This window comes from Ambystoma mexicanum, chromosome 8, assembly GCF_040938575.1.
Source record: "Ambystoma mexicanum isolate Mex_15411 chromosome 8, UKY_AmexF1_1, whole genome shotgun sequence".
Taxonomy (NCBI): domain Eukaryota; kingdom Metazoa; phylum Chordata; class Amphibia; order Caudata; family Ambystomatidae; genus Ambystoma; species Ambystoma mexicanum.
The window spans coordinates 803,928,843-803,953,637 of NC_090929.1; the positions used below are offsets into that span (position 1 = coordinate 803,928,843).

At 45.7% G+C, this 24,795-nt stretch overlaps 1 protein-coding gene across 6 annotated transcripts in view; it reads right to left on the minus strand.

Moving 5' to 3' along the window:
* The window catches only part of NOLC1 (nucleolar and coiled-body phosphoprotein 1), an 869,511-nt gene extending 845,037 nt beyond the window's left edge, over nucleotides 1–24,474 (minus strand). For 2 of the 6 annotated variants that reach the window (XM_069610644.1, XM_069610643.1), the window contains exon 1: nucleotides 24,203–24,474. In XM_069610644.1, the coding sequence (XP_069466745.1) occupies nucleotides 24,203–24,459 (257 nt within the window). In that variant the 5' untranslated portion in view covers nucleotides 24,460–24,474. Of the gene's footprint in view, nucleotides 1–23,436; nucleotides 23,645–24,202 lie in introns of those variants that run through there. The other 4 variants (XM_069610646.1, XM_069610645.1, XM_069610648.1 and 1 more) reach the window with 4 other exon arrangements.
* Nucleotides 24,475–24,795: the final 321 nt, after the last annotated feature.

Consider the following 24,795-nt stretch of genomic DNA (forward strand, 5'->3'; position numbering starts at 1 on the left):
GAATAAACATCGGGGGCCGAACCACGTGATCTTGTTATATGCAAATGACATCTTACTTTATTTAAGGGACCAGCAACTTAACCTACCTACAATCCTGGCAGTACTGGGGAATTTCGCAAAACTATCAGGAATATCATTTAACCCAGAAAAATCTTGCATATTCCAACTGGCGGGAATGGTAGGGACTCAAACACCTGCCCACACGCAGGTCGGGGTAGGTTGGGAACCACATAATTTCGATACCTGGGTAGAAAGGGGCCCCTAGGGGACCCCGACGTCTATGGAAACAAGGCGGGCCACCACACACGATAGAGACGCCAGACACGAGGTATTCCCAAAGCTAGGGTTTTATTGCAAAGCAAAAGTCTCAGTTGGCCAACTCGGTCTCAACGCCCTGCGACGTGCATCTCTAGACCTCGATGGACGCAAGAGTGTGAATTACGTACATCAGTTACATATATACAAAATGCATATCAAACAATCAGCTATGACATGTATAACACCCCTCTTCATTGGGTTTCTTTGAACTTGGTGTGATGGACATCTCCGACCACTATGACACCTTCAAACACCTATTCTAGTAACAATTTGCAATTCGTGAGTGCGTAGGCATCTTTCGGTTATTGAATAGAACATGGCGCTTCTGTTCTTGGAAGCGAACTACATACAGAGGGAGTTGCATTCCAGACCTCGCCATCCATCAGGTGCTATTCGTGTCCTGGGAGCCGACATGCTCTTAGCGGGCTCAGCAAAGGGGAGCCGTTAGAAAAGCATAATTCAAGCCTTTAGCAGTATTATTCTAACATATTCTACCATATAACGAGACTGGCTGGCAGCTATGAAATCATTAAATGCCCTGAGGCTCTGCTTCAAGGCTACATTAAGGAGGGAGCCGGGCATTCTTCCTGGCGCTGCCTACGTTTGTGTTTCAGCGAAACTCTTGTTATCCTCTCGGCCCTGTGGCCTTGTCCTTTTCATATACAGACAACAATGTTCCACAGTCTAGCAGTCTAAGCGGAAAATATACTGCGAAGCAATATGAACAGAAAGCAATGAGCAATGGTTAGAAAACAAAATGGCGATTCTTGTTACATCAAAATGGTCGTTCATTGGAAAACTCGAAAACCTATATTCTGTCGTATCGTGCATGAGACGGTTGGCCCACGGCCACCAAAATGCGTTTGCGGTCTCAAATTAGATTTCTAGACTGACAGGGTGTCAATATTTGGCATACCCCCCCCCCGAGCAAACACACGGGGGCAATACCCTGATAGCAGTACAAAGAAATCAACTAGGTTCTGGACCAGGCTTCTGCTTTCAATGATGGGCCGAGTGGCCATTGCTAAAATGATAGTGTTACCACGCTTCCTGTACTTCTTCCAAAACATCCATTACTATATACCCGCAGCCTTCTTCCGACTACTGGGTGTACTATTGAAGGACTTGGTGTGGGGGAGCTCCAGACATAAGCTTGCCCTAAACACATTAATGCTTCCATATAAAGCAGGCGGAGTCCAACTCCCCGACTTCGAGCGCTATTTCCTAGCTGCCTAACTCACCTTCGTGGCCAAATGGCTCGCGGATGACCCCCACCTCCTAGACAGACCACCTAAACCACTTAATTGCTCCGGTGCGACTTAAAGAAATCCTCTGGGTCCGATGGAAGCAGTCTGCGAGGGATCCACCGCTCATCCAACTGGGCCGTAAAGTCTGGGACAGAAGCTGGTAGATCCATACTCCCCAGAGATACCACTCATTGAAGACACCTGCTCCAGCAGAGATGAACTGGCGCCGACAAGGCTGTGGGAAAGGCACAGCGTCTACACCTGGGGGGACATGTATGGGGGAGGCTCCTTCCGTGAGCTGGACTCCCTGATAACAGACGACAGATTTCGCAAAAGGCCAGCACCTCCGCTACTGGAAAATCAGGGAGGCAGCAAAACGAAAATGGAGCGAATAGCCAGAGGAACCAGAACCGGATCCGACTGACCCTGCTGCACAACCTGGGAGATGGCTGGAAACCAACCTCCCGGATATATGCCTAGCTCGCGGACAGACCTAACGCCAAGAGTGAAGCTCTGAAGACAGTGTGGGAAAGATTTGGGAACCAGTATCACGGAACAAGAATGGGGAAGAATTCAACAATATCCCAGAGAAGTGTCCAGAAACGCTAGATTCAGACTGGTTCAATTGAACGTCCTACACAGAACTTACATGACCCCCCCCCCCCCAATAGGATCGCTACATTCAGCACACCTCCGGCCCCGCTATTCCCCCGATGCAACTCAGAGGATGCAGGAATGGTACATATGTTTTGGAGCTGCTTAAAGATACTAGACTTTTGGTCCAAAATTCAACAGGCATGTAGGAAAGCCGGCCTGACGCGCTACGAATGGACATCTAAGGAATGCCCATTAGGCTCCTACCCTTGAATAAGTAAGTTTAGGCACATTATCAAACTCATGGACATGGCCGGCATAGTGGCCAAAAGAGCAATTGCCATGTCATGGAAAACCTCTACTAGTCCTCGTTACACAAAATGGCCCAAAGAACTGGAACACTGGTCAGAGGCGGAAACCAGGCTGTGGGGTGAAGGAATAGCTAGGACTGGGGAAGGCCCAATCATGACCTACAAAGCCTGGAAATCATTGCTACAAGACATGTTCCACCCATCAGACGACAAGCCCCCATGAACAACATCACTCTGCCCGAAACCCAGAACTGGGACCACACCACTCCACATTCTGATCCCTCCTGACCAGTGGACGCAGCTCCTCCGAAAGGCAGATCTTGCACCCGTTCTTGTTTTGCCCCCAGATCAGGCTCCAGAGGAGAATGCAGGACTATCACAACCTTTGTTTGTTTAAAGTAGCGTTTTAATTAGGCATCCCCTCTCTCCACCCTCCTCCCCTTTTTAACCCCCTTCCCCACCCCTTCAACACCAACAATACACTTCCAATCTCTTATGCCTGTTTGTTTGAAGTGCCAATAAAAACACTTTTAAATAAATGGCGCTTTACTTGCTTGCCATGTATGTGTACCACATGCTTTAATGATTCCACACTGGTAATGCATATTTACTATCTGCTGTATTCGTACTAATCTGTATTTAAGTGACTCTGTAACCTGTATCCTGTAAGCTTAAAGTACTCTTGCTCTCGCACCCCGATACCCTCGGGTCTGGCGCGCCTTACAAATAAAGAAATACAAATAAAGAAAAACAAACAAGCCAAAAGGACCATTGTGAGGTTCCTTTGGCAGGGAAAGAGAGCGAGGGTAGCATATGACACTGGCACTACCTAAAGATAAGGAGGGGGGCGGGGGGGGAATGGGACTCCAAGATTTAAGGAAGTACTATCAAGCTGCCCAACTGCGGATCCCGATTCCCCACTTGCGAAATCATAAGGAACTTCAGTGGGTTGCAATGGACAATCACTATCTGGCCCCGGCAACAGTCTCTGAATGGCTGTGGGTACTGAGAGACAAATTGTTGAGGAGACTAAAGGACCACCCGATACACTGGGGACTATCTGGGACATAGAGGGAGAAAGGTGACATGCGAAAAGTTACATCATGGCCGTCCCCCGAGCCATCTATCGGCCCCCAGCATCAGAGAAAGCATCCCCAATTTGGAGAGATTACAACCCTGGTTTGAGGCTGGTCTGGAGAGGGAGGGTCAGTTTTGGAAAAATGTCTCCTTCATCACAAACTCAGAATTGGTTGAGGCACTGGGTTTGGGCCCCCTGTCGGTCTTCCATTTGTTGCATATCAAGGGTGTACTAACAAGGGATGAATGGAAAGATAATTCAAGTAGAGAGAGGGGTTGGTTGCAAACACACTGCGCACACAAACAATATAAAAAGATAAATTAATTTGTCATTTAATCAGAAAGGTAATGCAGCCCGACACGCGTTTCGAGCAACTGGCTCTTCTACTGAGGCCGAGTGTGAAATATACATGTAATGAATAAAGTGAAGTTATAACCATGGTGAATGTAACAGACCCAACCTCGGAACAAAACAAATAGGAGGACAAGTCCGACCATTAAAAAAAAAAAAAAAACAATAAAAACATTATTTATCAACAAGTGATGCAGATAAATGCATTGCGACAGTTGAACCAATTTTTTGGAAAAGGATATGCAAACCATATGGTAAAAATGTTTCCAATACGGACATTGCCACAAGTTGAGAAGAAGAAATGTAGAAAAGAAATGGAGAGATAGGGAAGAGCCCACAAAGTCTCTAGATTTACTACGGTGAGGGGAGTGTGCGCTCAAAGTTTGTTTTCGCTGGTACTTTTCCCTGCAAAAACTCCATGCTATTAATCCCGATTATCCCGATACTTGCTGGCACGGATGTGGGGCAAGGGGGGGGGGGGGGGGGACTTAGGCCATCTGTGGTGGTATTGCCCAACCATCCAGTCTTTCTAGCTGGAGGTTAGATCTAAGATCAAAGACATTATCCCATGGATCCGCTGATAATGGTATTGGGAGCCACCCCAGATGACGGTACATATCCGTAGTCAGGTCTCAGAGCGGAATTGATCTGCTTATGGCAGCCCGGCTCACTCGTGCCAGATTCTGAAAAGACATTGAAGGCCCCCATATCGCATACTGGTGGGTTAAGATATGGAACTGACTGGGCTTGGAAAAGTTAACAGCTACATTGGAAAGAAAGACGGCCAAGTTCTCAAGAATCTGGGGACGTTTCCTAGACCAGGTTGCCGAGAGGGAGCATATGTTTTTTCAACCTAGCCTGATTAAATACCTTCTGAGACCTTAATGGACTTCTAACATGGACATTGTGGTGTACCCAGGAGGGTCCGTGAATTAAGATGGGGTTCTCAGAGCCTGAGGCTGTGTTTTTAGTTGGTGGATAATATGGACCGGTTTTTATTTGTTTTTTTTTTTTCTTTCTTCTCTTGTTCGCTCTCTGCTTAAAAGTGTTCAGCTTGAGTTAAATCTCTCATAAGATGCCAGTTATTGATGAATTAGATGGTTTGATGAATTTATACTGATGAAAATGAAATATCGCTGGGATGATTACTTGCGATTGTTCCTAATATTCTTCCATATGAACGTATTGGATGATTTCATGATTATACGATATTGCAATAAAACATTGTCAAAAAAAGAAATGGAGAGAAACAATTAGCATTGGGAGCAATGTTGGCCATACAGTTAGTCAAATGGAAATCAAAAAATGTATGAAGTACCTGAAATCTGGACTTCCCTTTGTGATCACTACAGAAGAGACAATATATTTACGAAAACAAATGGTTTGTAAAATTGGTGGCAAGGGAACAGTAAAGAGAAGTCGGTTTTCTTAAATGTAACAAGGTGTAAACAGCAAAGCTGAGCACACTTCACCATAAATTGGTGTGGGATTGAATTAAAGTTTTTAAGCGTGGGCTCCTACGGAAATAGAGCACGAGTTGCCTCAACGTTGTGTCCAAGGAGGATAAATAGATTTGTGCAACAATAATCAAATGGTAATGTGGACTGTGAGTTCGTAACCACATACCTGTAATTTGCAGTTGCAAGGTAGGCGTTAATTTTGAGAAGTTTCAATGGACCCGCTGGGGTGAACGTGTATGACGAAGGATGGGTAGCCGTTGCGCACAGAGAAGGAAAAAAGAACAGACACTAATTAGCTAATCTGCAAGACGGTCTAGACGGTCAGCTGTACATGCTTAGACCCTCCGAAAACCCTAGGGGTCTACGCGAAAGTGCTGCAGTTTACCAGGGTTTCCGCTGTGTCCGAGGAGCAGGAGCCAGCCGTGCGTGGCTCCTGCTGTGTGTTTTAAATAGCAGCGAAATGTTAGCACGAAGCCGTACGCGGCCGTGCATCCAAACGTGGGCACCATCTTGGATGTACTGTAATTGCTGTGAAGTTGGGTGAAAGGCCACTGGGGTCAAGAATGGGGGGAGAAAACTAATTTTGAATAGTTGCCGAAAGCTTCAATTGCTTGTACATAATTTTGTTGGATCTTGAGTATTGCTTTGTAATGTAATGCCCTTCTCTATGCTTCAAATTTAAAAAAGAAAAATAATCTTATAAAAAGAAAAGAAATCTACACCAGAAGAATCTATAGATTTAGTTCCAGAGAAGAATTGAGATTGTTTTGAAGAGCAGAAGTAAATAACACAACTACAGAAGAAGGAAGCGAAGTGAACCTTTAATATGAGAGTTTGTGTACAGAAAAGATATGCGTAATGTTTTGGGTTTAAGGAAAAACGAACTGCAAGTGAAAGACTTTCATGTAAATATATTTTTTGTACAAGGTTGGCAAGGAGTTAATGCTAGTTGCAGTACATTGCCACGCAATCTTTTAACTAACCTAAGCGAGCAGATAACCAGCGTTGCTTTACTTCATCAAAGCACTAAAGAAAGTTATATTGCATGCAATACTAACGTAAATACACTTGCGTTGCTTTTTGGGTTTGCTCAAGTTTTTCCCGATGGGCCTTTTAGAGTAAAGGACCCACAGGTCTGGAGTACACACGTACGGGGTACGTTTACTGCAAGAAGCTCCGTCAACGTCCCTCAAGTCAGTTTCCTGAGAGATTTTCTTTTCAAACGAAACGCGGCTGCAGCACGAAGGAAAATTGTACACGCATCAGCCGTTTAAGGTTTATTATTAATTTTTTTAAGGAAACAAACTCACGTAGGGAAGCGCAGAGATTCACCACAAGCCTTCGAGTGAACGTATTTTACACTGAGGCAACAACACGATGCCTCTATAGTGAACATTTTCAGAAAGACTTGTTAGTTGGAACAATTAAATTAGTGTAAGAGCAGAGAAAATGACAACATCAAGGACAATTTATTAGAAATCTTGGCATGTAAAAGCATTTTAGTTCAAAGGCTTAAGAGACCAAAGCAAGTAAATTACCAAGCTGTTCTATGGTGGAAAATTCCAAAGAAGCACGCATAATTTCAATCTTCTACATATAAAGGGCCTATCAGCTAAGAAGCATAGGCAGCAGGTATGAAAGGGGTGTTTGGGAAAAGGAAATAACACAAAGGATTAGAGGAGAGAATAGCAGATCAATAGTAATGTGTCTGTAATTATCTTTTAGGTTAGCTTCTATGCAATCCAGTAGTGAGAAGGTCAGATCCAGAAGTCCAGGGCTAGAAGAAACCTGCATTTGTTGTTTTCTCCACTTCCCCTTGGGTTTGCCAGCTTGATAGTTATAACTCAAAGACGGTCGGGTCGGCAGGTTTAGGGGCTCTGGTGGGCTATCGTCACTCTTGCAGGAATTCTGAAACTGGACTCGACACTGGGAATGGTTTGGGAGGCAGCAAAGGCGACCTGGAGAGGCATCCCGATAAGACAGGGCACATCCAAGAAGAGGGTTAGGACCCAATGGATAGAGAAGCTGAGGAGTGAAATTCACGGGTTGGAAGCAGTAAAAGTGGATGGGGGAGGAGAGGGAGGGAGGAGGATAATTTATGAGTGGCTAGGGGAAAAAGTCAGGAGATAAGGTGATCTTTGGCCTACAGTTCCTTTAAACAATGATATTACGAGAAGGGAGATGAGGTGGACGCCTTGCTTGCGTCGAGGCTCCTGGGACAAAGGGCTGATAGGTGGGTATCAGTAGTTGATGACTCTGGGGGCGACTACACTCCACGACAGGAGAAGTTGTGCAGGAATTTGCCTCGTTCTACAAACAATTGTATGGAGAAGATAGGGTGGTCGAGGAGGGGGGAGATTGACAGATACTTGAAGGGTGTGCCCCTGCCAATTCTCCATGAGAGTGAGGTTACAGATTTAGAGAGGCCAATCACCCAGGAAGTATTGAGGGCCATTAGCGGATTGAACGGTACACAGTGGGGCTCTACAAGGCATTCGCGGGTTCCCTGGCTCAGCATATGGCAAAACTATTCAACAACATGTTGGCCACGGGGAACGCACCCCCCCCCCCCTCATTTGGTAGAGTGTTAGCAAGAGTCATACCCAAGGCAGGGAGGGACCCCAAGAGTTCAGTCGTACCGCCCCATCTCTTTTGAACATTGACGCAAAGATCTTCACCAGGGTCCTGGCCACGAGAATGGAGGGATTCATGCCAAAATTGGTCCACTCTCACCAGGTGAGGTTTTTATTCACATCAGGCAGGGGGCCGATAAGCGTAAAATGCTGCATTTGATGGAGGCCACAACAAAGGAGGGGAACCCAGTGCTGGTTACATTGGATGCCTAGGAAGCGTTTGATTGCATGTACTGGGGCTCTCTATAGGGTCCTACGAAAACGTGCATTGTACGCGTCCCCGGTAGCCCGAGTGACAGTTAATGGGAGGCTATCAAGGCCCTAACGTGATGAGGAGCACGAGACCGGGCTGCCCCAACTCGCCACTCCTGTTTGCGCTCACGATGGAGGTGCTCACAGTGCAGCTCATCAGGGGCCCCTGGTGGACAGTATTAGAGTTGGAGAGAGGGAACTCAAAGTTGGGCTTTGTGCAGACAACATCCTGCTGCACCTAGTGAACCCAGCGAGTTCTACCCCGGCAGCCCTAGCAATAATGGAGCAATTGGAGCAATATGGGCTTTTTTCAGGCTTCAGGATGAACAAGGAAGTCAGACATCTTCCCCTTCTCAGGAGATGATCAAACGAAAGTTGAGGTGCTCAGGCCCCCTGGCTAGAAGTTCAGATTGGGGGGGGGGGTGAGAATTCGATTCCTGGGAGTCCAGGGGAGACTTGGGCAAAGCCACCTAGCCCCCTTCAATACACTATTCAAGCAGACCCGAGACAGGAGACATGGTCCGATTGCAGCAAGAAAATCCCTCTATGTCGCCATGCATCGGTGGAAGTCGACCGAAACGGCTTACCTGCATCCTGTCCTGTCCCGAGAGGGGCCCTGCATAGAGTGCTTTTCCATTTCTCAACTGGAGGAGCTTGCACCAGCATTAGTCGCTGACCGGAAGAGTGCTCGAAACTGCAGGCCTTGGAGATCAAGGGCTGAAGCGGACGGTAAGAAAAGCGATATTGGAACCTCTTCAGCACACCTGCCAAGTGCCATGAAGAATCTGAGTATGGGTGGGGGGGGGGCTTGGTGAGTTGTAGCAATGCTTACCTGAGCCCCTAAATCCCTTTTAAAAGTTTTGGTAACTCAAACTTTTGTATTACTTTGGCATTGCCATTGCTTGTTCACACAAGCACTCCAAAAGTTGGGCACACGTCAGTTAGTTGGACCCCAGAGAGGCTACCATCATTTTTTTTCCAGCTTCACTAAACTATGGAACTGGTGAACTTTTAGGCACAAGGCCCCATACACCTTAGGGATAGACTTCTGAAGTTATGCTTGTATTTCTGTGTAATCAGTTGCTAATAGTAATCTGTACCTTCCTTTTTAGGGGTTTGATATGTATTTTGCCCGACTCCAGTGATTGTTATATGTATTCGTTTTTTTTTTTTAATATATTTGTTTTATTGGTTTTACATAACTCCTATCACAGCAACAAATCCTTTGTTATTACAGTCTTTCACAATAACATTAAAACTTATCAACTTTCCCCAACAACATCCCGACCACCACTAGCCTTCATTACAGTATAGTCTGCAATATAATCTAACCCATTGATTTTTGTTTAGCTCCCCTTTTGAACTGCCCCAATATGCATGCCTAAGGCGATTGTACATCCAAGACGATACCACCTGCCGCCACCTTGTTGGCTATATTCCTCCAAAACTACAGAATAGCTGCACATTCCCAAAACTTATGCATCATGCTTGCATTTTCTGTTTTCACATTTGGGGCACTTTTGGTTGCTTGCTCGACACCTTTTTGTGGTATACTACTATTTTCTCCCACTCTTTATCTTCAAAAGCCTTACTCAGCTCTCTCTCCTACCCAGCTCTGCATTTCCACCCTCGAGGTGCACCCAATTAAACTCTCATACAACCTTGAAAAAGCATGCCCGCCCTCTGAGACATTTAGCATGGTTACCAGATCCTTGTTCAATCTTAGAGCCCCGTCTACCCCCGGCCACCTATTTTTTTATTGTGTGTAATATAGTCCTGTGCATAAGGAATTGACCTTTGTGTATACCTGTGGATGTCTGTAGTTCCAAGAAAGCTACCTGCCTGTCTCCATCCCATAGGTCTTCTATTGTCGCTATCCCACAAGGCTCCCAGCGTTTCCTGACCCCCGCCTGCAACCCCCTCTTGTCAGTCATTACTGCCGCCAGCAGCGTCTGTGGCGAGATCGGGTCCCCAATCCCCATAGCCCTACAGGCCCTGTGCCAGACTTTGATATCCAGGGTCACTAAGAGAGGATACTCCTTGGGCTCTCACTTAAAGAAGGTCCCTCAAGAGTAGATGCTACATTGCAGACTGTAATAGAGCAGTGTCTACTGTAGGTTCATCTGCCATCCCTTTTACCACATACTGTAACTGGCACGCTAGGTAATATAATTCAAAGTGGAGTATTCTCAATCCACCCATCTGTATTGCTCTCCCCAAAGTGCACGGAACAATCATAAATCACCAATGCAATTACAGAGCAAATACTTTGAACGTAGACAGATGCAGTAACTCACAGGCACGCACTCTTAGAAGATAATCAGCTCTTATACAAGTACATTGAAATAACTCACAAAAATAATATGGACATAAATCACAGAAGTAGTAAAGAATTCAAAAGGAAATACATCACCGTGAGCGTAACAGAATTCCTCATCTCGTCCAGAAGCGGCTGGAAGACCCCGGGAACAGCCAGGCCGAGAGCACCACAGCTCACAGGAGGGCCGGACGTAAGCGTCCTTCTCCGGCTGAAGTCTCACCTGACCACCTCCGGACTTCCGCATATATACACACTCCACAAAGGGGAGTTCATTCTCGAACCTTCTGGAAATTGCACTTGCGCAGTTGAGGAGCAGCCGTTGGTTGCCAGCTGGGTCAATCCAGAGCTCCCCAAGAAGCGCAGTGCCTCCCTTCTCTAAAAACATGCTCCACGGAGAACAGTAGCAAACCGTAACAAAGTTAGCTTTCCCAGCAGAAATGTCCTTGACCGCATACCAGGTTTGGAAAGCATGTTTTTCTCAACACCGTGAATCTAATACTCAGCAAAATGTGTGCAGCTTTTCACTGCGGTATGAAGTAAATATCCATCATGGCTCTGCGCGCACCAGCGCCATTTTAGATCAAGCATAACACCATCTCATAGGGTTATTGTAATGTGCTTAGTGCCACGCTGTGCCTCCCGCCCTGCCATAAAAAGCTCCTACAATGTGTTTCCAAACCCTGGAAAAACCTGGGTATGTTGTACGGGACGTTCCCAAAGCAGTGCATCAGTCTAGGTAAGGCAACCATTTTAAGAAGGGCAGCTCTGCCCATCATTAAAGAGGTAGCTTGCGCCAGATGTGTATCGACTTGCTGGAATGGTGTTCAGGTTGTGCTCTTGCCTGGCATCATGGTATATGTCCAGACCCAGGTATCTGAAGTGGGAGACACTCCAGGATAAGGGCAGCACGGGCAACTGTGCTTCACTTGCCTTTGCCATTTGGCTCAGGGGGAATAAAGCATATTAGGACTTGTTTATCCTGATCCTAGATAATGTGCTAAAGTTGTCCAAGACCTCCAGCAGATACTGCAGGTTTACCTCCGGATCTCTCAAATATATCAACATATCACCTGCATACATTGATACAATGTGAGACACCCTGTGTATGTTTATCCCAATATCACTGTATTCCTGTCTCAGGTATGCTGCCATTGGTTCTACTGCAATGATATACAACATTGGGGACAATGGGCATCCCTGCCTGGTGCCTCTCTGGCGCACCCCACGTTCTGGAAAAGGTTGACCCCGTCCTGACCCTAGCCATTGGTTCCATATATAATCAGTTTCACCCACTGCATATAATTGGGGCCAAATCGCATTTTCTCTCCATTATTAGTGTTGCCTGATATAATTACGATTACCTATTAGTCATTTTTCACTGTGTCATTTGGGCATAAGTAAAGTAGTACTTTTATACCCGTTTGTCCAAGTATGTTCCTTGACTGTCGTGTGTGCTCACTGTGGAGCCCTTACAAGTTCACCACCTCTTGAGACTTGGCCTAGACCGCTCGCCTTGCTACATTGAACTGGTTTGTCTACAGCTGCTGGAGTAGCCCCATCACAAGACTAGGTTGGCATTCTATGCATCTGTCCACCAGGCCAGAGTATAGAAAATCAGTCCTAATACTACTGCAATAAAGCAGTGGTATACAAGAGATCAACTGGGGTGGCACGTCTCTCTCTTTTCTAACACATTCCAAATAAGATCATGCGTTACACCGTCAAATGCTGTTTTCAGATCAACAAAACACACATTTTGTTTTTCGCAGGACAGTGCATTTCTGGATCAACTTTGGTCAGTGGTGCCCATACCAGGCTGAAACATCATATGCAGAAAGCTGATGTTATTATTTCCCTCCCAAGACTGAAAATGGTGCAAGATTACCTTAACGAAAAGCTTACAAGCTGTCCAAAAAATAAATTGTGCGACAGCTGGTCGGTAGGTTCTCCCTCCTCCCCCAACCCATTTTTTTATTAATTGGAATTATTTCTGCATGGAGTCAAGAATCTAGAAATAAAGCCAAATTCATACAAGTAGAAACCCGTTTTAATAAAATGGTGCCCAGATTAGCAGCTCAGATGTCTACAGGCATATTATCAGGACCTGTGCTTTACTGATTTGATGACCCCGACAAATCCCCTAAAGATATTCTCAATCCACTAGTGCAACCCTCGGCATGGCATACAACCAACCTGTCAACCCCCGCCATAGAAGGATATGAGATGGCTGTGCCAAGCGTCAAGGTAATGCTGCACTGAATAGTCATGTCCCCATTGACCTCTGTACCAGAGGCCAACTTCCAAACACTTGCGGGAATTCCCATTATTATATTTATTGTGCATTTGTGAGGTATTTATACATCAAGAAATTGTGTTTCAAAGTGCCCACAGGGCAAGAGGGAGGGAACAAAGGGCAAATATAAAAACACTGATGAGAAAGAAAGAGGCGGTAGAGAGACATATATCTGGCAGAGATCACTTGGTAGGAGTGATCAAACTGCCAATACAATAAGTGCAGGCCTGTGAGACAGCACAGGCCAATAGGTACCCAAAGGCAAGTGCTGGCAGTGGGCGGAGGTAGCAGGTGATTTTGAGGTAGGGCTGGGTGCCAATCTCAGCAACTGTGGGGTTTAGCATGGGAGGGAGGAGGTGAAAAGCAAAGTCTAGAGGAGCTTCTGGAATTTGAGGAGATTTGGCTCAAGACGGAGAGGAAGGGGGAGGCTGTTCCAGAGGAGGAAGCCAGTCGGGGAAAGCAAATCCACCACCAGCTTGCTATTTAGAAAAACACTTCACACGCAGAGAGTTGGCGCCGGAGGAGCGTAAAAATCTGGAGGGAGAGTAGTTGGTGACAGCCAGTTGTAGATAGCATGCTCCCGGCCACAGACAGCCTTATGGATGATGCAGAGGGATTTGAATTTGATCCTTGCAGCAACTGGGATCCAGTGGAGAGATTTTTGGACTGGAGAGATCCGTCCCTGGGCTTGAGGCCAAGGATAAGACGTGCAGCCCTATTCTGGATAAGATGGAGGGGACGGAGAGAGAGAAGAGGGTAGATTAAGGAAGAGGATATTGCAGTAGTCCAGCCTAGAGAATACCAGAGCACTAGAGACAGACATCGAGCTTCTGGGGGAAAGTGTGGAAAGGAAGGATTTCTTTTAGGAGGTGGGGTTGAAAGTGAGCCTTCCTGGCAAGGGACTTATGCGAGGGAGTAGAGAAGAGAGGGGAGTCGAAGAGGCCGCCAAAGTTTCTGGCTTCAGATGAATGAGAATGGGAAAGCCCAAAGAAGGTGGCCAGAGAGAAGGGAAGAAAGACGGAGCACGAGTCCAAATGGGAAGGATCTCAGTCTCGCTGGGGTGAACTTCTGCTAAGTCAGCCCATTGCATGCATCTCTCTTTCCCTTTTAATGGGGGTTTTATATTGCATACGTCTAGCTCACTGCAAGGATTTACCATTTATCGATAGGTGAAGCTGTAGACAGGCAATCCACCAAACACTGCATAGCCTGAGGGCATTCCGAGTTGTACCAACCCACCTTTGCTAATGTGTCTCTTTTTACCGCTGATCTTGGGTGCGTTACAAGGGGTAAAATACCTATGATAATCAACCTGTAGTCAGAGCCTGGGCTGCAAATATTTTCAATATATGGGCGGATTAAGATCCACGAGAATCCCACTTCAAAAGATTCACACACTTCCCTCCTTTCCTTACGTATCCCAGCCACAGCTTCAGTTGGTAAGGGGGGGGGGGGTAGGGTGCGATAGGTGGAAGAAGAGTTAAAGGGGAGGGAGCTCAAATAAAGTTTGCTTTCCAGTCGAGCAAGGATCTTCAACTTGGCTACAAAATCTCCAAGCCCCAAGAGAAAACTAGGGTACAGTCGATCAAGGAAGAACCTTTTGGCCCTAAAAAACGTGTGTGCGCAGCAGGTTCACAAAAATGCACATTACATGCCCTTAATCAGAGCATGGGAAATAAACGGGCCGTTTCAACTGCCAGTTTATGGGTTTGCTTAGGCTGGGGAGCTGACAGACTGTATATACCACGCTGCATCCTGGTCATCCAACATCCCATCCAGATCAACTACGGGTACGATTTGTACATCAAAGTCGTTCCCATGTGGTTACCAGTTCCTTTTAACAGTAGTCATGGAGTTAGTTCTGTTAAACATATTGTATAACAAGAAATAAAAACCATACGGCGTAATCACACCAGATGTTGGAGATCTAATAAACCAGTTTCCCTCATAACTACTTGCCAATGAAACGAAGAATCAACCCATAATGATAGCACCGCCACTTGGACGCCCCCTAGATGCCTTTTGAACAGGGGCCTTAAACAACTGGTAGCCCTGGAGCTCCACAGAATCCATACCCATGTTTTCTAAAATAAAAATACCTTATAACAGTCGAGCAAGAGTATTACTGCTGAAAAGAAATTACTTTTGCTACATGCCCTTGGCCCGGAAGAGCAGAGCAAATATAGGGAGCTACTGATACTAGCACAATTGGATGCTGGAGACATGGATTAACATGAATGTGCCATCAGACAACTAGATAATTATTACGCACCAAACACCAGTTCGATCAACAGGTTTAACTTCTATACAAGGGCACAAAAGGAGGAAGAGTATGTATCCTCTCTAAAGAAAGTGGCACTCGCCTGCAAGTTTGGTGCAGGAATCACAAGAGAGGAGTTATTACATTATCAGTGTGTAAGGATTCTGCAATACAAGAAAAGTTATGAATGGTGGGAGACTCATCCCTACAGCAGGCGTTAGCGATTGCACAAAGAATAGATCATACTCAGAGGTGCTCAAAAGAAATCAAAAACAAGAAGAAAAAAAAAGACGTGCAACAGTCTTAAGGTAGTAAGGAATATGAAAATGAGCGAGCAAACACGCGTAGCAGTGGTAAAGAGGAAGAAGGAAACACGCAATGAGAAGGAAGAGTCGTCGTGTAACGAGGCTGGGTCTAAAAATAAAGATCGGGATGGCAGCGTCCTTAGAGGGGAAAAAAAAAAAATATATATATATATATATATACACATCAAAGAACACATACCGGTCAGGAGAAACTAAAAGGACATAGATGTTTCAGATGCGGAAGAGTAGGGCATTATGCCTTGTCCAGAAATTGCAGCAGCTTGCAAGGGTAGGACATTTTGCTGTAGTATGCAGAAGTAAAAAAATAAATTAAAAAAAAAATAAAGAAAATACATTTTCAAAAAAAGATTCTCTGTTGTTCAAGAAGATTCCAAGAAAGAGGGTAGTTGTGGTGCACGAATATAACTAAAGTAACAACCAACAAGACATGAACTGCCCCAAGCGTGAAGTGCTCTTGAGAGTTGGTCACTGAAATTGATGGTAGATAGTGATTCACCATATACGATAATTATGGAAAAGAAGTGGCAGGACTTTGCGTCTAAAAGATTGAAGCATAGATAACATTGGTCAGACATACAAAACCCAGGATAGTTCTAAGGATCTAGGATACATTTGATTGGTTACTTCATAAGCAAGGTGCAATTTAAAAGACAGCACAGCTGAAATTAAAATATATGTGGCCAGGAAAAGAGAAAATGTCTTTGGTTGGAGAGGCCAAGCTGAGGATTAGTCTTGATCCATGTGAGAGCAATCCTGTACTTTATGTAGGTGGAGGTGAAGCAAACAGTACTGAAGAACAAGGAGGATGTACTTCAGGCCAAGCCGTCTGCTGAAGGGGTACGCACACAGAATTATATTCAAACCCAAGGCGATTGCAGTAATACACAAAACTAGAATTGTCCGGTTTGTGTTGATCGATAAGCTGGAGGCAGAATTGGACAGATTGGAGAAGGAGAATGTCAACGAGAAAACTGAAACGCCACAATAGGTGAGCCCCACTGTGGTGGCAGTGAAAAGGAATGGGAAGCTGTGATGTGCGGGTAAAGAGACTTAGATCAAAAACATCTTAGTGGACAATTACCCAATGCCGATCATTTCAGAGATGTTAAACTGCACTTAAGGGGCGAGTGAGTTTACGACACTGGATTTATCGATTGCTTACCACCAAATAACGTTAAAGAAGATTGAAGAGACTTGGTTCATCACTTGGAATGTTTCGATACAAGAGAATGTCTTTCGGACTAGCTACGGCAGCTACCATGTTACAAAGAGCTATGACGCAAGTACTCGAGGCACTCAAAGGAACATTATTGTATCATGATGACCCAATAGTATTTGGGAAATGGGAAAGTGAACATGATGAGAGATTGCAGATGTTGCAGAGAAGAAGCAAATGTAAATTTGGAGAGCGTGAAGTGGAATATTTGGGGCACATTGTGAGTGGGAAAGGATACATATCAAAAGTAGATGCCATGAAAGCTATAAGGAGTGAGATCATTTTTAGGTATCTGAGCACAACAGCAAATTTGTGCATGATTTTGTGGTTATTACAGAACCAATTTGGAAGTTGTTGAAGAAAGACCATAAATGTGTGTGGGATGAGATGTGTACAAGTGTTTAAGGTCATAAAAGTCAACATCTGTGGTGCTGCAGAGCGAGGTGGTTCAGTTGTCGCTAGGGAAACAAAGCTCATGGTGGCCGGCAGTGGAGTAGGACTTGGAGCAGTCTTGTCCCAGATAGTAGAAAAGCGTGCGAAAGTGATTTGCTATGCCTCAAGAGTCATTACCTTGGTGGAGAGTAGATATTCAGTCATAGAAAGGGAGTTGTTGGCCTGTGTGGGGCATACATTATTTCTGCAAGTACATCTGGGGAAGCAGATTTAGTGGGCACGGACCACAAACTCTTAGTGGAATGGTTGACAGTCAAAAGGTTTGTGCAAAGCCACCCCAAGATTGGCGAGAATGAGTGCAAGATTACTGGATTGGATTGAGGGATCTACCAGGTTTAAGAAATGGGGAATATTCTCTCTCTCAGTTACAGGTTAAAGATAAAGTTGTTGATTAAGAAGACCTGGAAGAGGAGGTAGTGGCAGCGGTCAGTGAAGTGGTTTCCAGGGACGAGGAGATGTAAAGACCAAGTATTTGGGAAAGTGGTGGACAGGTAAAGGTGAGCTGGATGAGAAAGTTAAGCCATATTGGGAGGCAAGAAGAGTATTACATGGCGTGTGGTGTACTAGTGAGAGGGGACAATTTGGTGCCGCTGGAGAAGTCGAGGATGCACTTGATGGAGAAGGCCCATCAAGGTCACCCTGGCTCCACCATAAAGCGTAATTTGGGAGCAAAGTATTAGTGGCCAGGCATGGACTTAATGGTAGAGATGCTTGTGACAGCCAGAAGGCGGACAAGAGTTGCAAGATTAAGAATGTGGAGTGTAATGTAGTGCCAAAACCTGATGAAGCGTTGGAACAGTTGGGCATTGTAGGACCGTACAGTAGATTAGGGAGAGAGAAGCGATTTCTGATAGTGATTCACTGTTCCAGATGCGTTGAGGCTAAGTGGGTCAGAAGTGCGTTGAGGCTAAGTGGGTCAGAAGTGTTAGCATGGCTGAGGTAATGAAGTTTCTGGAGCATGTTTTTTAGAAGAGAGGGTTATCCATGGAGGATGGTGAGTGACAATGGAGTGCAGTTCAAAAGCGTGGAAATGAAGAGGCAAGCGCACAAAGTTGGTATTGAATTTACGTGTTCAGCGCTTTACCACCCACAAACGAATGGCAAGGTGGAGAGGTGTAGCAGGGTCATAGTAGAGGCGGTTGAGCAAGAAGTGAGAAACAATTGGGATGAGAGATCGACTATTGAGAAGAAGATGTGGTGTGTGAGAATATCAGTGTGTAAGGATTCAGAGAAGTCGCTGTTTGTGATCATGAGAGGCAGACAGCCTAATACCATGCTTCATCCTGCATGGGTCAACCCAAGTGTGTGGATAAGGAACGCAGAGTTCAAAGTAATTTGAGCATGATGAAATCTAACGAGATGTTCAAACCGGGCAACTATGTGGGGATAAAGACAGGTGTGTCTCCAGGTGAAGGTGTTTCTAAGTTTTTGCATCCGGCGAGGATAAAGAAGTATTTAACAAGTTTGTCAGGATTGAAGATGGAACTGTGTGGAGCATGTGTAGGTTGAAAGTGGAATAGGAATAGTGTAACAGTGGATTTGGGTGTTGGAAGATGTGGATAAAGCAGTTAAGGATTAGAGAAAAACACTGGAGGTGGTGATGGTAAGATAAAAGAGGAAAAGCATGGTCAGAGGAGGTAATGGTGTTAATGATTCTTGTACAAGTAGCAGAATTTGCAGACCAATTTGGTCCTAAAACTATGTTATGAAGTGAAGAGTTTTTCCTGGACATGTGGCGGTTTAAGCCAACTGCTTGTTCTAATCTGTTATTACTGTCTGTTATATGCATTGTTTATTCTCTTTAGTTTCTCATTTTATGGGGAGGGGGATGATTTAGTCGCTCGCATTGTCTGAGGTGGAATTAGAATGTAGAACGAGGTGGAGTGGACAGTTGGTCAGAGGCTGGGGGGGTGGAGGGGGGAAGAATGAAGTGGAAGCAGCTGTGCCAGCCCGCTGGCTAATAAAGGAACACGTTACGCCACTTACTGATTGTGACAGAACTGACCACACACAAACACCACATGCGGATGCCACAGAAAGGTGAGAACAGTTGATGACTAACAAAGAAAAAAAAATCGGGTGACCTAGGGTTCATGAGGGGTTTTTAAAAAAAGACAGTCGGTCAAGGATAGAGTCAATTCAGCAAGATTCCACAGGCCACTATATCATGCGGCTCAAACACAAGAACCCACGATAATCATGACAATGCCACAGAAATATACGTCCGACATGTGTTTCTGGCCTTTCAGCTCCAACAGTCTCTCGTGGCTGCTTCGGGCTTCGTAGTTACTTATTAAATTTGATGCGATGAAAAAGAAATATTTATCATTCGGTATCAAATAAGCAAATTAATATAAATATTTATGTTGTACTATGCAGGAAAAATATACCAGCAACCTAGAAACCAACAGATCAGCATGTAATAGCATGTTTTTATTTCCCGTCGGTAGGGATATGACTTACAGTCAAGCATGCGGCCAACATTAGATCACCCATCGGGAACAATCCGAGTCCAGAAGCGGGATAAAGTTTGACTTTTGGATTGCTTTGATACAAGATACACTTTTTTTGTTTTAAACTACAAATTACGACACTCTCCTGAACAAAAATGTGGGAGTCTCCATTCTAAATAGGGAGGGCTGTCCTGTGTGAAGTAGTGGAGACAGGCAACATATATATAATTCACAAAAGCATGGGAATCCTGTGCCCTTGCACCAGGCCCCGTACTTAAGGGTCCCACAGACACCAGCTGCAGTGAGTATACGTGAACAAGAGGCTGCGCTGCTTCCAGGGACAGCATTTTTATGTCCATCTTAGCAATACTGTGATGTCAGCAGCCAACCCCCTGTGACTCTTCTAGAAAACAGGTATGCGCCTACTTCCCCAGCAGCCCATTAAACCCCATGGGCCTCACAGTTAAGGCATAGCACTCTTTGTTTTGGCAGAGCGTTTAAAGTGGAAGCTCTTTAAGTATTTGGTGCCTTTAAGAACCATTATTTTGGATAAGGCTGTCAAAAGAGATATTTGATTCTGAAAGCACATAGTTTAAGCCCATATTGTATTTTTTGAGGAACAGGTTACCAAATAAAGTTGCTAACCATCTCGCTACTGTTCGATTTTTGGTGTGTCAAATACATTTATTTTGTAGAATGTCACATTTCACTCGCATCATATGAAGCATGACTTTGTCAAACGACGCAAAACACACCGATTACCTTTTCAAGTGATCTTTTTTTTACGAGTCCATGCCCTCATAAGTTTAAAAAGTGAGAACAGGCAAGCCCTTAGTTCACAGTACCTTAGGTCTGAAGAAATGGTTCCAAATGGCTTTGGTTCCTGTTGTAGTTCCTGCAGATCATGTTGATCCTGGGCCTCAGTCAAGGAGACAAGAGGGAGGACATGTGGGAACTCGTGCACTATGATTCGAAGGTCAGCAGCAGCAATGGACAGTTCAGATAAGCAGCACTTCGCGGTTTCAGATTCGCGCTAATAGGACCACCGCAGTTCCTGGACACCTTGTGGGCTCCCCTTGCTTCTGGGGTGCAGCACTCTGTTGAGGTGGCTCAGGCTTGGTCAGCCATGCTTCGAGGGAGTCCAGAGCATCTTCCTGGAGCTCGGTCCGGCTTAAAAACGATGCACTCAGTTCTGGTGTTCCTGTCCCCTGGCACTCGGTTCCTGCAGCAGCAACGGAAGTACAGCCAGCAGAGAGAGGGGTTTCAGACGAGTTCGTCTTGGGGTCGTTTTGTCCCACTAACCGAGGAGGAGAAGTTGTCCTTTCCGGGCTTCTCTAGTCGATGTCGAAATAGGAGCTTCAGCACTGCAGCAGGGCTTCACTGGGCAAACCAACAGTCCAGGAGGTGCAGCAAGCTTCTCTTCCAGTTTCTTCTTCGTTTCCTTCGTCCAGTGGTCGACTGCCTTCCTTGCAAAATACCTTGCCGTTTATGCAAATTTCTCCCATTCATTCGTAGCCTAGCTGTCACTCACACAGCAGGGTGGCTGTCCTCCAAGGACAGCCACCTTTGTGTGCATTCCTGTAAACAAGGAGACTAAGCACAGGGAGTTTCGGGAACTTCCCTGCCAGACACGCTGGAGCCAAAAGGTGGGCTTCACCAGTGAACCCGACAAAACAAAGCGCAGAGTAAATCTCAAGAACGACCTTTCCAACAAGAAACGGTGAAAGAAGACGACCAGGGTCATTTTGACAATACATGCACCCATGGGTACTATACTGCAGCGGTGAACGCAGCCTGCGGTAAAAACACACTGGTAGGAAAAAAGTAAACCACTGCCACCAGCCATTAATTGTAGAAAGGGTAACAAAAATGTTGGGAATTTAGACAAAGGGGATACTAGGTAACCCCTCCAGTACCTTATTGTAAGATAGTGTGTGCTGGTTCTATATAAAGAGGAAAATATAAGTAACGTCAATTTCACTTTACTACTCTTGGAAACAGTAGTTATCCAAGAGACAGTATTGAAACCTTTGCAGAAATCCAAAAGATATATCTGTGACACTGCACTGAGGGTGCTGTGTGTCACAATATAACAAGATGATGCCTATGGAGTTTGTCAGACTCCAAAGAAACAGAGTTCAAATCAAATAAAAATACATGAAAGAATGATAAAAAAAAAAGGTCTCACTCTCTTCAGGATAAAAATGAATAAAGTCCAGCAAAAGAGCTGGGGTTTCTAAGGTAGAAGGGAATTAGCACATTTCTGAAAATTCTCCCCAACAACCCACTACCAGCTTCACCATCTCAGTCATTCTCCCTTTCATCACCTTCTCCCACAAACTCAATCTTTCCATAGCTCTGGTTCTTTCAAGGCTTGATTACTGCAACAGCCTCTTCCTTAATCCACCCGTTTCCCCACTCCGCCCTCTTCAACTAACCAAGAATAGAAATGCAAGATTTATCCTTGCCCTCAAGCCCAGGGACCACATCTCTTCAGCCCTAAAACCTCTCCACTGGCTCCCAGTGGTTGCAAGGTCAAATGCAAGACCGTCTGCAACATCCACAAGGCTTTCATGTGCCTGGGACCCCACGACATTCAACTCTCTCTCCCTAAATACCATCCGGCTAGAGTCCTTCGATCTCTAGCTCCAACTCTCTGTAGATCAGACATTTCTCCAAGCAGAGTGGTGGGTAGATCTCTTCGGCAGCAGACACCCTCTGGAATGCCCTCCCTGCCCCTCTCCGACTTAAGCCAGATCTACTGAAGTTCTGTAAGCTTCTCAAGACCTTCACTTTGTCCACCTCCTTCCCTCTGCCCCTTCCCTGCTAGTCTCCTCCTGCCGCAATGACTGGATGTCTGTGCCTCTTGTCAGCCTCTCAGAGGTCAGGCCCGCCTTCATCCAATCTTCCCCTCTCACCCCTTCCTACCAGCACTTGATCCCTGGCACCCTTTCCCAATTAGCCTTCTGAGGCTGGTCCTCCCCCACCCTCGCGCTTTTACGCCTACCCCCAGGCTCCTCCTGGCACTTGCCCAGCCCCTTGGGACTCCTCCCTCCTGCACTTCTCCCTCTCTCACCCTCTCCTTTTCCCATCCCTTACCCTCATCTGCCCCCTACCCCTGCACTTCACGATACTGAACTTGCATGATCCAAATGTCACATGGCCTAGAAGGACCATTTTGTTGTTTCTCCTATGCCCCCCACTTCTCGTCTTGTGGCGCCTAAAAACATTGTATAGGCGCCATACAAATGTTCAATAAATAAAATAAATTCCATACATGTTGGACAGGAGGCAAGTGATGTGCCAAGGAAGAGCAGGGCTAGGAATAATGAAGATTACACAAGTTATCTGAGCATTACTTCTGCAGTCCTCTTCCTCATCCAAATACTTACTAGTGAGCCAAAACAAATCCAGCGATGAATGGGCCTAAATAGTCACCAGATGACATGCACACCTGCCACCACCAATGTATTGAGCATTCTCCAATAAGCATGATTCTCAGTGCACACCTGGACTTCATACACTAATATGAATTTCCAATCCTGATGGCAATACAAGCATACCCATAGTGTTTATTGAGCGACGCTATGCAAAAACGATGCCCTGTGAAGAAAGTCCTCCAACGTTGACGTCAGGTGGAGAAGGTCTGAAAGTACGCTACACCTATGGCTCTAAGAGTATTCAAAACGTTAATTTGAATTTTAAAGAGATAATAGTAGACATTACAAATGTTATGCCAAGGAACTAATGCATAAGTAGAGGACAAGGCTGCAAGCATAGCAAATTAACAGAGGCTTCCTAAACCACCGTTTCCAACAAGCCGATAGATGAACGTTTTGCTTTTGAGATCGATTATCGGTGCTCAACTCACCACGCCAGTGACCTTGCTGAACTCGCGGGCAGCAGTAAGCAACCGGTTCTCCCGTAAAAAGCTCAAAACGTGAGGAAAAAGATCACTCGGCACCACAATCTGCTCCGCCATCATTCGACTTCACACATGCGATACAAGCAACCACGGTAACAGTGGAGGCGCACGCTATACACGTCACTGTAGCATGTGTCTTTGGATTGCCGTATCACTGAAACAAAGAAGGGGCTACGTTAAAAACCCTGCACAGTTCTGATAAACTAGAGGGCCACATTCCACCTGAAAGTAGGACACTCCTGGACGCCATGCTTGTGGACAAAGCAGCCACCACGGCATCCTCAGTTTCTTTTGCAGCCAGCCACATTTTCAAACAAAGACGGCCCTCCTCTGTGCTGTCCTGAATTTTAAGAGCAGGGGATAAGGGGGGGGGGTCTTCCTGGCGCATCATATATTTCATTTCACATGTCAGTTGGACATATTTAAAGTGTTTTCTAGTCTCTATGTTTTTCCAGTTGAAAGGTTCTTGAGAATGCGCTTTGTTTTTATGTTACATAACTATCAATAGTTTGTAATATAGTAGCGACTATTTCCCATCCGAGAAACGGACCATAGCAACGGCCCACCCACTCTTCAGGTGACTTCTGAAGTCATCCTTGTGATTTTCCGGACTCTGCGGAGCAATGAAGCGGTTCCGTAGAAATTTCAGTGAGCGGAAGGGAAGGCTCTGGCTGCCTTTGGCTTGCAGCGGTTGGGGCGGGCGTTTTCTTACCGGAAAGTTTCTGCAAGACTCTGGAGCATCAGACTTCGTCTTGTCTGAGCGGGAATCCTCTGGTTGCCAGGCTGCAGGAACTGCAGCAATCGGTGTGCTCTTGGCTGGCTGAAAATACAATTTGCATATTCTTCTTGATACCGGCGTGAACGGTCCTGCAAGACACCAGTTGTAGGTGGGAGCGGAACATTATATTCTTCGGGATACCGTGAACGTTTCTGCAAGACACCAGATTTAGACGGATTGGAAAAGTACATTTACTTTAAAAATTATGTTCAGCTATTCAACATGAAAGGCATGGAGGGCTAAGAAAAGGGACAGGGAGACAGTGGATGGCGGTGTTTAACCTTGGTGTGGGTCTGGAGGGAGGGATAGGGACATAGTGTGGGTCTGAGGGGAGGGTTGGGGTACATCAGTGTGGGTCTGGGTGGAGGGATGAGGCACATGGGTGTGTTTCTGGAGGGAGAAGGCGCGGGTCATTTAGGTGTAGGGTGGGATGGGGCATCTTGGTGGCTCGGGAGGGGAGGGGGGCACATTGGTGTGTGTCTGGGTGAGGGATGGTTCATCTAGGTGTGGGTCTGGATGGCGGGATG